Below are 13,998 nucleotides of genomic sequence, written 5' to 3' on the forward strand. Positions count from 1 at the left end.
ACTGACTGAGAAACCTGGGTAAATTATTTAACCTCTCTGTGAGTTTTCTCATGGGTAAAATGAGAATACTAATAGTGTCCTCCTCAGAGGACTGTTGGAAATATTAGTGTCAGGACATGCACAAAGTACTTAGCGCAATGCTGAGTGGGCATAAATGCATTGTCATTGAAGCAGGATCTTAGCAGTAATCAACTTTAGCAGTTCAAACTGATAGCTCAGTTTGAGACACAAAATAAAGGGGCTTGGCTCAGGGCAGTGATAGGGAGTCAGTGGTAGAACCCTTGCCTAGCATGAGCAAGGCTCTAGGTTGGGTCCCAGCACTACCAAAAATATTTTGTAAAACGCGGGCTGGGCCGGGCACTGGTGGCTCACTCATGTAATCCTAGCAACTCAGGAGGCAGAGATCAGGAGGATTGTAGTTTGAGGCCAGCCCAAGTGAAAAGCAAGAACCTATCTCAAAAATAACACACAAAAAAAGGGTTGGTGGAGTGGTTCAAGTAGTAAAATGCCTACCTAGCAAAGGTGAGTTCCTGAGTTTAAACCCAAGTACTGCCAAAAAAAAAAAAAGGAAGATCTGGATATTCATGTTTTTATAAAGCTTCTGGGATGACTTTGATGTGTAGTTAGGTTTAGGAACCATGACGTGAAAAGATGGTTTCATGAGTAAGTGTCCAAAAAGGCAGTATTACAGAATTACTGGCCAGGGTGTGGCTTAAGTTGTGAGAGCCTGCCTAGCAAGTGAATTCAAACCCCAGTACTTCCAAAAAAAATAGAAGATGCCAGGCACTGGTGGCTCACGCCTGTAATCCTAGCTACTCAGGAGGCAGAGATCAGGAGGATCGAGGTTCAAAGCCAGTTCAGGCAACTAGTTCATGAGAGACCCTATCTCAAAAAGAAAAATTCATCACCAAAATGGCCCTGAGTTCAAACCCTAGTAACACACACACACAGAAAGAAAAAAAAAATAACCAAAAAAGAAAAAATTAGATGCAGGACAGGAATATTATAACTCTACTCTTAGATTATCCTTGTTGAAGGAAGTTTGAGAAACAGAACTAGGGCCCAGATACATCTACAGCCAGCTGTTTCTTGGTTACATATGGTCTAGATAAGCTCACTGGAAATTCCTAACTTGATTGGGTATGAAGGGTGGAGCTAGGGAGACACATTCCTTCAGTCTTCAGATCTTTCATTTAAAAAATACTGAGTTGACAGTGAAGGCACACACATTTGTGCTGTAATCCCAGCACTCAGGAGGTGGAGGCAGGGGGATTGAAAGTTCGAGCCCAGACGTAGATAGACCCAGTTCTGAGAAACAGCAAAACAAGGGTTGGTGACATGGCTCAAGTGGTAGAGGACCTGCCTAAGCAAGCACAAGCCCCTGAGTTCAAACCCCAGCACTGTTTCTCCATCCCCCCCATAGAACAAAACAAACAAAAGTGTATTGATATAGTACAATTATTCAGATAAATGTTAAGTGAATGTATATAATAAAAGAAGCCAATATTTATTGACTTTCTCACACTCGATTCTCATATGAACTCTAAAAGGTGTACAATTATTATTCCCATTTTACAGACAAGGAAGAGAAAGCAAGATCAAGAAGGGGGACCCACTTCCTAAGATAACATAGCTAGCAAGTGGCAGAACAAGGTCATCCCGCATTTATTGATTCAACAGGGCATTGATTATATGCCTACTATGTGGTAATAAATAAATTGGTGAATTAGAAGGTGTAAGTCCTCTCAGGGAAGGCAGGCAGAGTAAGGGGGAGTGGTAGAAAGTTTTTTGGTAATTTTAAGTAAGGGACTCAGGATAGGTCTCACTGAGCAGGTAATATTTGCAGCAAGACTTGATAGGGGTGAATGACTCAGGTGGAATATTGGATATTGGGTAGGATCATTCCAGGAAGACAGAAGAGCAATCTAAAAGCTGTAAAACCAGGGCTTGCCCTGGAAAAGTGCAGAGAATGGTCTGGCTAGGAGAACAGTCCTGGAGGACTTTGTAGGCAGTCTCTAAATTTTAGATTTTTACTCTGAGGGAAATGGGGAACTTTTGAGCAGATGAGAACTTAGGTTTACAGGATCCCTCTGTTTTCTCTGAGAAAGAACAAACTGGAGAAGACATGAGCCCATTCTTTTTTTTGCAGTACTGTGGTTGGAACTCAGGGCTTTGAGTTTGCTAGCCATGTGCTCTACCGCTTGAACCACGCCTCTTCCCCATTCTGCTTTTCAGGCATTTGCAATTATTTCTCAGCTCCTTGACATGCTGTGTAGTTTCCTGGCCAGGGGGCCAGGAAACAACACAGAAGTCACGCAAAATGCGGTTCTTAACGCAAAGACAGCTCCAGTCCAGCAGGAGGCAGAAGTTGTGAGAGAGCGTCTTTAATTTAGGGCAAGCGCTATCCTTAATTATCCTACTTAAAGGCGGCTTCCTGTTGGTCTGAGTGATAGTAATTTCATCCAATGGCTTGCCTAAGTTAGCTCGGCTTGGACGGACGGACGCCGGCACCAGCCAATAGAGAATGAGGCTGTCCGTGGCTTCCGATTGGCCTCACCGTTCACATATAAAAGACACGCGCCTTGCTTTGGCCCTCCTTTCGCCGGGCGTCCTCGGGAGAGGTGCGTGCGGTGGAGGGTCTGTGCTGGGGAATGGCGGCAGGAAGCAAGGAGTCTTCGCGAAGCCGGGAGGGGCGGGATGGGGGCATGGTTTGAGGAAGATGGGGCTCGAGCGCGTCCCACCTGGGGCCTCGGAGGCGGCTCGCTTCGTGCAACTGGTGGCGGCGGCCGCTCCCCCCCACCCCCAGGCTCGCGCGTGGTCAGCTTTGTTTAGGCCTCGGATCGGGGAACAGGTGTGGGAGTGACCGGGCCTGAGCTCCCTTTCTCCCTTCAGTGACATCGTCTTTAAACCCTGCGTGGCAATCCCTGACGCACCGCCGTGATGCCCAGGGAAGACAGGGCGACCTGGAAGTCCAACTACTTCCTTAAGATCATTGTAAGTGCGGAGGGGGTTTGTGGAGGTTTATCGTGCTGCTTCCGCCCTGGGTCCTAGCAGGGATGATTACCTCCTAGGCTCTGGTTCTTGGTGCCATTTTGGGTAAATCACCTGTAATCCTGATTTCCTGAGTTTAGGTCCCCTTGAATACACGGGTTCAGGTAGGTCAAGGGGCCTACCTTAGTGCGTTCCTTTTTTCTCCCTTACCTCCGTCTTTGGGAAAGCCGGGGACAAGGAGTGACTCACTGTAAGGAGGCAAGTTGTGGCACATTTAGGACCTGTCAGTCAGGAAACCACATGTCCAACGATTTCTTTGGCCCTTAAGGTGGGTCCTCCTTAATCAAAAGTGCTGGCCATGCTGCTCTTCAGGAATTGGGCTGCGTTACACAGCTTAGGTTTTATTTTAATTTCCCACATTTATCTATTTAGTTTTCTTGATTACTTTTTTGGTTTCTGAAGTGGTCTTGGTCTGTAGCTCAAGATGGCCTAGAACTCACCGGTCTGCATGCCTCCTGAGTGCTGCCCTCTACGCCTGACTACCCCATTTATAGTAAAGGTTTACTGTCATAAAAAAAACTTCAATATGGTGGGGAACATAGCTCATACTTGCCTAGCAAATGCAGGTAAGGTGAAGGCCCTGAGTTCAAACCCCAGTACCACCAAAAAGAAATGCACAGTAACCATTTGTGCACAAATTGAATTTCTACAAGTAATATCTTGTACTATTTGGTTTATGTCATGTTTTGAATGTTGTAAGTCTGTCCCTTGATGGGCGTATTTGGGCTTTTACTTTCTGTTAATGGAGTGATTTTAGTAAATTAGATGCCTCAAAATTGGAGAAGCCAGGTGCTGGTGGCTCATGCCTATAGTCTTAGCTACTCAGGAGGCAGAGATCAGGAGATTGTGGTTTGAAGTGATCCTAGGCATAGTTCATTAGACCCTACCTGGAAAAAAACTACCACAAAAAAAATAGGGCTGGTGGAGTGGCTCAAGGTTGTAGGCCCTAATTTCAAGCCCAAGAACTGCAAAAAAAAAAAAAATTGGGAAGAAAATAGTACAAATCTAATATTAGACTAACATAGAGACCTAATCTTCACCATAGCTAGTAAGCAAACTAGGATAAACTCTGACATGGCTCCTAGTGGGAAGAATTGTCCCAATCTTTGAGTGACTTCAAAAGCACAGAAAGGAGTGAGATGGTTATGGGGCTTGGTTTCTGTTGACATTGTCCCCCCCCCCCACTCTCCACTCTCAAAATTTTGCTTGTTTCTGGCTTATTTTCATAGCAACTTTTGGATGATTATCCAAAATGCTTCATTGTGGGAGCAGACAATGTGGGCTCCAAGCAGATGCAGCAGATCCGGATGTCCCTCCGAGGCAAGGCTGTGGTGCTGATGGGCAAGAACACCATGATGCGCAAGGCCATCCGCGGGCACCTGGAGAACAACCCAGCTCTGGAGAAGTCAGTCAGTGCCTCTGCAGCGCTGCCCTCCCTTCCTGTCGTCCGGCTCCCTCTTCCTGGAGCAGAATGATGCTTTTAGGTGATGGTGTTCTGTAAACTTCTCTTTGCAGGCTGTTGCCTCATATCCGGGGGAATGTGGGCTTTGTGTTCACCAAGGAGGACCTCACTGAGATCAGGGACATGCTGCTAGCCAATAAGGTATGAGGAAAATCAGGTTCCATAACGAGAACTTACTTTGACCTTTAAAGCAAAACTGACCATTCTCAGGTTGTATTGGTGGGGAGACTTCTCACTGTGTTGTATTTTTTGTTCAGGTGCCAGCAGCTGCCCGTGCTGGTGCCATTGCTCCATGTGAAGTCACAGTGCCAGCCCAGAACACTGGTCTGGGGCCCGAGAAGACCTCTTTCTTCCAGGCTTTAGGCATCACCACTAAAATCTCCAGAGGCACCATTGAAATCCTGGTGAGTGGATCAGGCTCGCCAGCAATAGCCAGGCACATGTGCTGGGGGACATCTGGAGGCTGTGGGCTTTCTGGATGTCCAGATGTTAACTGCCCTGTTGTCTTTTTCTGCAGAGTGATGTGCAACTGATAAAGACTGGAGACAAGGTGGGGGCCAGCGAGGCCACGCTGCTGAATATGCTGAACATCTCCCCCTTCTCCTTTGGGCTCATCATCCAGCAGGTGTTTGACAATGGCAGCATCTATAACCCTGAGGTGCTCGACATCACAGAGGAAGCTCTGCACTCCCGCTTCCTGGAGGTGCGTGCTGCCAGCCCTGGCCCCTTATAAGTGCTAGATAGCATGACCAGGGTTAGGTCAAGTCCTGACTGCACTGCCTAAACTAGCTGTGTACCCCTGTTCCCCCATCTGCAAAAACAGCAATGACCAAGATTGGAGAGTTTAATGAAGTAATGAGTTTAAAGCCTAGAGATGTGCTGGGCATGTAGTAAGTGTAGTTCTAGGGTCTATAATGTCATTCTGAGTAGTGTCACGAGTTGAAAGAGAAATTAGGTCATAAATGTTGACATTGCTAAGCATCTTTCCTTGGGGTCATTAATTGTCCTTTTTTTCTGAGACTTGCTAGATTTCACTATTAAAATGTCCTTTAAGTGATGAATAATGATAGATGATGAGTTTTTTTTTTTTCTTTTTGGTAGTATGTGGGGATTGAACCCAGGGCCCTCAAGCTTGCTAGACAAGAACTTGAGTTACACTGAGTCACATACTCAGCCAGTCACTCAGCCATTTTGAGATAAGGCTAACGGTACAGCCTCCAACTTGTGACCCTTCTAACTCTACCTCCCAAGTAGCTGGGGTTATAAGTTTGCAACCCCCTTAAGCCCCACTGCCTTAAACAAAAAACTGAAATTATATGCTACAAATACAGTCCTTCCATATCTGTGGGTTTCACATCTGAGGATTTAACCAATTTAGGATCTGAATGGAAGTTTTATCTGAGCTAAACAAACTGAATACAGTAACAATTGACAGCATTCATGTTGCTATGAATTGGAAGAGATTTAAGATACGCAGTAGAAAGTAGGCTGTATGCAAATGTTACACCATCTTTGCACAAGGCACTTAAGTATTCATCTTGGTTTCTGCAGGGGGTCCTGAGGCTAATTCTTTATGGATACCAGGGGGTGGCTAAATTAGCTCCATTTACTTTTTGGAAGTCTCACTAGTGGTTGAAATTCATATCTGGAACTTAATGGCTGTCCTATTTATAAAGTAAACATGGTATATGGGACACCACCCACTTTTGGAATAAGGGCAAAAAAATTAAACTGATGGGACTGAATTGTCCTGTTATGAGCATTTGGTGTGAGATAAAACATCGTCTTTGGGGATGAGCTATTATCCAAGTCTGCTGTGGATTTTTTTTTTTACCCGTGTTGAACTTCCCTCGGATGTCACTCCCGTAGGCTAACTCAACCTAAAATGTAATCTTTCTCTCTTCAACAAGGGTGTCCGCAACGTTGCTAGTGTTTGTCTGCAAATTGGCTACCCAACTGTTGCCTCAGTGCCTCATTCTATTATCAATGGGTACAAGAGGGTCCTGGCTTTGTCTGTGGAGACTGACTACACTTTCCCACTTGCTGAAAAGGTAAGAAGATCCCACTAGGACCACAGTGGGCCTCACAACAAGGTGACAGAATGAGTTAGTGCTTTTACATAGCGGGTACATTTTAGAGATTGGGGGCAGGGTATATTTATTGTGTGTTCTCACTTCAGAAATGACAACACTCAGAGCTGGACCTCTGTCTCCTCAGTAGGTCATATCCAAGCTCTCCTGCTTAGGTCTCTTCCATAGGGTTGTGGGTAGTAGAAGGGTGTGAATGATTGCTTTTGACCACTAACTTCTTCCTTCAGGTCAAGGCCTTCTTGGCTGATCCATCTGCATTTGTGGCTGCTGCCCCTGTGGCTGCCGCCACCACTGCTGCTCCTGCTCCTGCTGCTGCTGCGGCCCCTGCCAAGGTTGAAGCCAAGGAGGAGTCGGAAGAGTCGGACGAGGATATGGGATTTGGTCTCTTTGACTAATCACCAAAAAGCAGCCAATTCAATTTTATTTGCAAAAGAAGGAAATAAAAGCTTACTTTCTCTTAAAAGTCTTCATTTTGTACACTTTGGGACTTATACAATGGTGAGAACAAAACTTTGTACTTGGGGTTGATATTTAGTATCTTTGTATCTAAATGAAGCCACTGATTTTCTAGTAACTTACTGAGTGTACATTAGCTCCCCCCCAGTCCCCCTCCCCCCAGTGCACAGGGGATGTGTTCCACGATCACCAGTTGGATGCCTAACACTGCAGAACGTACCAAACTTTATCTTTCGGTGGTACTGGGGTTTGAACTCAGGGCCTCATGCATACTAGCCAGATGCTCTGCCACTTGAGTCAGGCTCCCAGCACTTTTTTGCTTTATTTTTTTCCGATGGGGGTTTCTCATTTTTGCCCAGACTGGCCTCAGACCATGATTTCCTTACCTACAGCCTCCTGTGTAGCTGGAATTAAAATTACAGGTCTATATCACCACACCTGGGTTATTTGTTGATATAGTCTCAACTTTTTGCCTGTTCTGACTTCAAATTTTTTGAACTTGTCTTCCAAGCTGCTGGAATCAGGTAGGACTCACTACACTCAGCCCCAAACCTTTACGGTTGTCCCTTGGTATCTGTGGGAGAATGGTTCCAGGATTCCCTTGGATACCAAAATGTGGATAATCAAACACCTTTCATAAAATTTTTCATTTGGGGGTTGGGGTGGGGGTAAACTATTTGCATATACCTGTACACATCTTCCTGTATACTTTCGACCATCTCTAGATGGTAATGTAGAAATTACGGCAAAATGTACATGTCAGTATTTTTAAGCTTTTATTAACATTGTACAAGGGAGTTTTGTAGTGATAATTCATCCATTTGTACTTTGATGATAACTTTTTTCTTTTTACTGTGCTGGGGATTGAACCCAGGGCCTTGTGCATGCTGGGCAAGCACTATACCACCGAGCCACCTCTCCAAGTTGTGTCCCTTTCCCTCTTATGAGGTGGTCTTGCTGAGTAGCCCAGGTTGGACTCAAACTGGATCCTCCTACTTCAGCCTCAGGAACATACCATCAAGCCTGGCTATGTGTAACGAAGTTTTTCTATACTTTGTAGATGAATCTGGATGCAGAACCCTTTAATATGGAGGGCCAGCTGTACTGTTTTTTCCTATATGTACCTATCAAAAGTTTATAAACTAGGCACAGTAAGATTAAAAGTTTGTAGTAATATACTGTAATAAAATTTGTGTTTAAGCATAAGGGTTACTTAAACACAAGCACTAAGTTTCCAGTCAATCTAATCAGGCAGTGTATGCACTGGATATGTTGGACAAAGGGATGATTAACCTCCCAGTTGGGAGAACATGATTTCATGCTATTCAGAATAATGTGATATTTAAAGCAATAGGATTTTCTGTTACATATTTTTATGCCATGGTTGATTGGGTAACAGGGTGGAAAGCAAAATGGTGAAGAGGACTACTGTATTTTTCTTGGACTAGAATTGTTCCACCAGGTGCCAGTGGCTCACACCTGTAATCCTAGCTACTCATGAGGATGGCAGTTCGAAGCCAGCCTGGCCAAATAGTTTGTGAGACCCTATCTCAAAAAACCCTTCACGAAAATAGGGCTGGTGAAGTGGCTCAAGGTGAAGGCCCTGAATTCAAGCCCCAGCCCTGGTACCACCAAAGAAAAAAAGTTCTTTGGCCATCCAGCCAGTAATGTCAGTCCATATGGGTATTCAACAAATACTCAGGTTTCTAAAGAGCAGGGTTATTTCAATTCATAATCCAATTCATGAGCAGGTGGTGACAAGTAAGGAGAAACCAAGAGATTGCTGAAAGGGGCCAAGTGCTGGTGGCTGGTACCTGTAATCCTAGCCATTTGGGAGGCTGACATCTGGAGGATCACAGTTCTAGGTCAGCCTTGGCAGTTCATGAAACCTCCATCTCCAAAATAACCAGAGCAAAATGGACTGGAGGTGTGGCTTAAGTGGTAGAGCACCTGCTTTGCAAGTTCAAACCCCACTCTCAACAAAAAAAGATTGCTGAAAGTTGTAGGCATTTTATTTATGAAGCTTACGGTGCACTTGCAGATCTGTGTTGATCTACTTGTAATTAGATCTCTGTCAAAGCCACTGCTGAGGACTACAACTAAACTAGTCTACAAAGCCACTACAGGCATAGAGTCCAATTTGGACAACTTCATGGACTGTGATGCTCTTTTCCTACAACTGCTTCTAGCCTCCTACCTTGTGGCCCAGGAACATCACCAGGGCAGGCTTCTCAGCATCTGCATTTCTAACCCTCAAGGTTTTCAACCTTAATATGAGACTGTAACAGGTGCTTAAAAGCTGGTTTTGCTGAAAAGCACTGACTCACAGGAAGAAAGCTTGGCATCCCTGCCTCCATTTTGTATGTTCTTGAACCATTCTCTCTTGTAGTCACCTTGGGTTCCAGAAAGGACAGGACTGACATCTTTATGACAAAGGACCAACACTACTCCTTAGGACCAGCAGAATCTTAGACCACCCTCTAAATGAGGACAATTACTTACAATGAAGAAGCTGCATTTCAGTCTAGGAGTAATCCTTTCATGGGAACCAGATTGCTCTCCTCAAGTGATGACAGTGATGAGAACTTCTTCTAAATCCTCTAAGAATGAGGACTGAGATAAGGGTCAACCAGGCCCCACCTGACCAGTCCTGAGACAATGAACTGTTGGATTACCTGCCAGCTGCCACCTCTGACCACAGGAACAAACCTGCAAAAGGACTATTTCTATACATACTTTTTGTCCCCCTGCCTTGATTCTTTGTCTATTTAAAGCTAAAGCTTGTGTGCATTCTGAAGATGGCTAGATGGCTGAAGGTGGGCTCAGTGCTTACTTTGCCTCTTCCCATGGCTGGGCCAGGCCAGGCGCATAATAAATCTTTCTCTGTCCTTCATCACGTTTATCTGTCCTTTTTTTTTTCGTTGTACTGGGGATTGAACCCATGGCCTCACACATTCTAGGCAAGTTCTCTACCACTTTAGCGATACCCAGAGTCCATCCTGTCTCTCTTACTTTTGGTATAGGGGTGAGGGACCAGATCTGACATGGAAGCCCAGGAGTTTGGGCCTGGGGTCTAAAACTCCAGTTTTAAGAATAGTTCTTCCTTTTAACTAGTTGACTCCCCGGTGTCTATGAAGCACAGTTTCTCTAAAAGAATGCAGTCTTCAGGAAGGGTCCCCATGACGGTGACCCAGCTGGATGTGTAGGTATCAAGTGGGTCCTGGCCGCGGGGCGATCTCACCATGTTACCATCCTCAGGCCCTCGTCACCCTCGAGGCCAGGCTGAGAAGGGGTTAAGGGCCGGCCCTGGCGGCCTGCGACCCGGCTGCCAACTCCACGCCAGGGTTGCAGCGGCCGCCATCCCGCCCCGGGGCGCCACGCCCCCGCCGGTCTATAACACGTTCTTAGCCTCGCCCTGCCGCGTGGGCCTCGTCGTGACCCGGAAGCGCTACGAAAGCAGTTCCGGAGTCAGCGTCCGCAGGATGGCGGCCGACACGCAGGTGAGGCGGTCGGCTGCTGGGCCAACGCGGCTAGCTGCTGGGCACAGACCGTTGCCATTTGGCCGGACTGCGCGGCCTAAGGGTGCGGAGGGTGATGGCTGCGGAGGGCGCGGCCCGGGGTCGCTTCGGGACCGCTCCTCACGGCTCTTGGCCCTGCTGGGCCCTGGCGGCGCAGAGCGATCCCGGGCTCCCGGAGGCAGGGGTTCGGGTTCGGCTCGGGCGGCTGGAGCCCTGCGGGGCCTTCCTCTGAGCCCACAATCGCTGAAGTTCACCTTTGGGAGACCCCGCTACCTTTTCCCAAAGCCCTCCCGCAGCGAGCCTATGGCCAACGCCGAGTATTCTTTTTTTAACTTTGTTTCAGCAAATGGTTTTCTGGCATGTACTATGTGCAGGGACTTAAGAGTGGAGTCTTTGGATTTGTACAGATTGGGGTTTGAGTCCCTACTCTTCGGTTTCTGTGAGACAGTGGACAAGAGTCAGTCTTTTAGTGTATAAAGTGGGGTTGAAGTCATACCTATTTTATAGGATGGCTGTGAAGAGTCAGCGAGATAAAGTAAAGCCATATATGTTGGTTCTTTTTATTAGATCTAGGGTCAGGTAAAAGAACTCTCCTCACCTGGGAAGAGTCTTGACACCTTTTGAGTGTAACATCTGGTGCGGACCTTGTCCTATTTGGAGTAACTGTTCCAGCCTTCCTTTCCTCCCTCCCCCCCAATTCTCGTTTGTAGCTGTGTTTTAGGCTGAAAAGATAATATTATGGGAAAGAGAAACTGGTGTCTGAAAGACAGCTTGGCTCCCTTGGGTCTCCAGGCTGAGGAGGGTAATGAATTTCTATGTGTAGACCCAGAGGTCAAGGAAGGCGACCACTTAACCCCAACATTCAGAAGGCATTTAGTGAGGATCTTCCCAAGCAAGGCACTGGCAGTTTGTTTAAAGTTGAGTTATACTGAATCATAGGAAGAAAAGAGTCTTGGTCCTTTGGGGGTATTTTTAGGGGCTTTTACAGAGTAACATGCTGAATGTTTCACATTGATACACATGCATAAAAGAATCTCTCTAGAGCTGTGCTGTCCAGTATGGTAGCCACTAGATATTTAGTTAAATACATAGCTACATGCTTACTTAAATTAGTCAAAATTAAAGGAAATTAAAAATTCAATTCTTTATTTGCACTAGCCACATTTCAATGCACAGGTGGCTGCATGTGCTTGTGGCTACTGTATTGGTCAATGCAGGGAAACATTTCCATTATCACAGAAAGTTCTGTTGGATCGTGCTGCTCTAGAAAGATACCTCTGAACTTAACAGCTGTTTGCATCTGATTTCACCAACACAATTTTGCTAAGGGTCTTAGTGGCTTCCTCATTTTTATTGTGACAAGGTTTCAAATAGGTAACTTTTTTCTTTTTCTTATTTTGTAATGTGGGGATTGAACCCAGGGCTTCATTCTAGGCCTGAGCTACACCCCCAATCCCTCAATTTCTTTTCTTTCTTTTTTTCTTTTTTTGTGGTACTGGGGCTTGAATTTAGGGCCTACACGTTGAGTCACTCCAACAGCTCTTTTTTTTTGTGATGGATTTTTTTGAGATAGTGTTTTGTGAACTGTTTGCCTGGGTTGGCTTCAAACTGCTATCCTCCTGATCTCTGCCTCCTGAGTAGCTAGGATTATAGGTGTGAGCCACTGGTGTCTGACTGTATATTTTGTTGTTCGCATTGGGAGTTGAACTCTGAAACTTTTGCTTCCTTAAGCAGGTGTGCTACAACTTGAGCCATTCCATCAGTCCTCTTTTTCTGATTAAGAAAAAGAAGAGCCTTGAACCTGAAAAGCTCTTTCATCTTTGTGAGAAAAACTATAGCCGAGAGTTTGCTATTATCACATGGGAGCACAGCTTTGTGGGAATTCTAGGTAGAGGGTGGTACATGTATCTGTTTTTGCTGTCTCCTTGAACCTCACTAAAGCTAGTAAAGGATTTAAGAAAATAATCCTGGGTTGGGGCATAGCTTAGTGGTAGAATGCTTAAACATGCATGAGCCCTGGGTTCCATCCTCAGCACTGTACACACACACACACACACACAAACAAACCAGAACACAAAAACAAAACCAACAAAGCAACAATAACAATAACCAAGGATTGTTAGGATGAGAAACAGACAGCAGCAGAAAACTTTTTGAAGTAAGAAAGTGACAGTCATAAGTTTAGCAGGCCCAAGGAAATGAATCCTAATCTAGCACTTAGGCAAACTGACAACCAGCCCGGAATACATTGCAGAATCTTAAAGAAGAAAGTTGATGGTACTAACATCAACATAAGGGTAGTATGGGGTTAGATTTAGGAGGATTGGTTAAAAGCCGGGTTGAGACATAGTCAGATTCCCTGCTCTCTTCTTCCATGCTGGCAAAAGACTAGAAGTTTTCTCTCTGGAGATTGTAAAGCAGGAAATCACTGCTTTGTGAGCCAATATTCAAGGAAGGTACCAACAAAATAATTAAACTCCCCCAATTAAAGGATGTTTCTAGACTGATAGTTTTTAGGACAATGAATAAAAGTAGACTCACAATAAAGCACAGTATCTTGAAATAAAGAGAAGATCCAGAACCTTTCAGGGAGAAAAGGTAGCTCTCATTCAGAGGATCAAAAATCTGAATTGGCTGGCTGGCAATTGGTGGCTCACACCTGTAATCCTAGCTACTCAGGAGACAGCAATCAGGAAGCTCTAGCTAGCCCTGGGTAAATGGTTCAAGTGACCGTATCTTGAAAAAACTCACCACAAAAAAGGGCTGGTGGAGTGACTTAAGCATCAAGTGCTTAACAATCGTGAGGGCCTAAGTTCAAACCTCAGTGGCACCAAAAAGAAAAAAAAAACCAGAATTGGCCAGGAGTGGTGGTGCACTGTAATCCTAGCACTCGGGAGGTTGAGGCAAGAGGATCTCAAGTCTCATTTGAGGCCAACTTGGGCCACATAGTGAGTTTCAGGGCCGCTTGGGATATGTAATAAGATTCCATTTAAAACAAAAAGCTAGGATGGACTTCATAATTACAACTCAAAGTTAGAGCTCAGTGGAGAAATGTTTCTATTATTATAAAGGAAATGATTTCAATGCAGATTTTGGAGTCTAGACAAACTCATCTGTGAGGCTAGAACATTTTTAGATTTTAAGGGCTCCCCAAAAATGGAGGGTATACTTCACCCAAACACAAGAAAGAGTGCATTTTCAGAGTGATGAACTGCAGTCAGCTGTGGAGGATCACCTGCCAAATTGGGGCAGGAGAGAAAAGTGAGAAAGACTCCTTCAGGAGGACAGGATTTGATAGAATTTCTGATCTGTATTAAAATTTAGTCAAGTAACCAAAGATTGAGGATAAATTATTAGTAAGAATGGATAAAACAAGGCAAACTGATGTGAGGTGGGAAGAGGCAGTTATTAACTCCAGGGG

At 45.2% G+C, this 13,998-nt stretch overlaps 2 protein-coding genes across 2 annotated transcripts in view; both read left to right on the plus strand.

Annotated features, from left to right (window-relative positions):
* The first annotated feature begins 2,563 nt into the window (after window positions 1-2,563).
* On the plus strand, window positions 2,564-7,066 carry Rplp0 (ribosomal protein lateral stalk subunit P0). Its single transcript, XM_020179044.2, has 8 exons — window positions 2,564-2,621; window positions 2,893-2,994; window positions 4,281-4,456; window positions 4,567-4,654; window positions 4,771-4,917; window positions 5,031-5,216; window positions 6,424-6,564; window positions 6,831-7,066. The coding sequence occupies exons 2-8, from the start codon at window positions 2,941-2,943 to the stop codon at window positions 6,996-6,998; spliced, it is 960 nt and encodes a 319-aa protein (XP_020034633.1). The 5' UTR covers window positions 2,564-2,621; window positions 2,893-2,940; the 3' UTR covers window positions 6,999-7,066.
* Window positions 7,067-10,510: 3,444 nt separating this feature from the next.
* The window catches only part of Gcn1 (GCN1 activator of EIF2AK4), a 58,886-nt gene continuing 55,398 nt past the window's right edge, over window positions 10,511-13,998 (plus strand). Inside the window, exon 1 of the mRNA XM_020179078.2 lies at window positions 10,511-10,559. Within this exon, the coding sequence (XP_020034667.2) occupies window positions 10,542-10,559 (18 nt within the window). The 5' untranslated portion in view covers window positions 10,511-10,541. The remainder of the gene's footprint in view (window positions 10,560-13,998) is intronic.

The sequence above is a fragment of the Castor canadensis genome, chromosome 18 (assembly GCF_047511655.1).
Source record: "Castor canadensis chromosome 18, mCasCan1.hap1v2, whole genome shotgun sequence".
Classification (NCBI taxonomy): Eukaryota; Metazoa; Chordata; class Mammalia; order Rodentia; family Castoridae; genus Castor; species Castor canadensis.

Bases quoted from the DNA above. Each gene is read 5' to 3' on its own strand.
- Rplp0 (XM_020179044.2), top strand. From the start codon at position 2,941: ATGCCCAGGGAAGACAGGGCGACCTGGAAGTCCAACTACTTCCTTAAG. The intron at 4,918-5,030 runs GTGAGTGGATCA...CTTTTTCTGCAG, and splicing joins GAGGCACCATTGAAATCCTG to AGTGATGTGCAACTGATAAA. The intron at 6,565-6,830 runs GTAAGAAGATCC...TTCTTCCTTCAG, and splicing joins CTTTCCCACTTGCTGAAAAG to GTCAAGGCCTTCTTGGCTGA.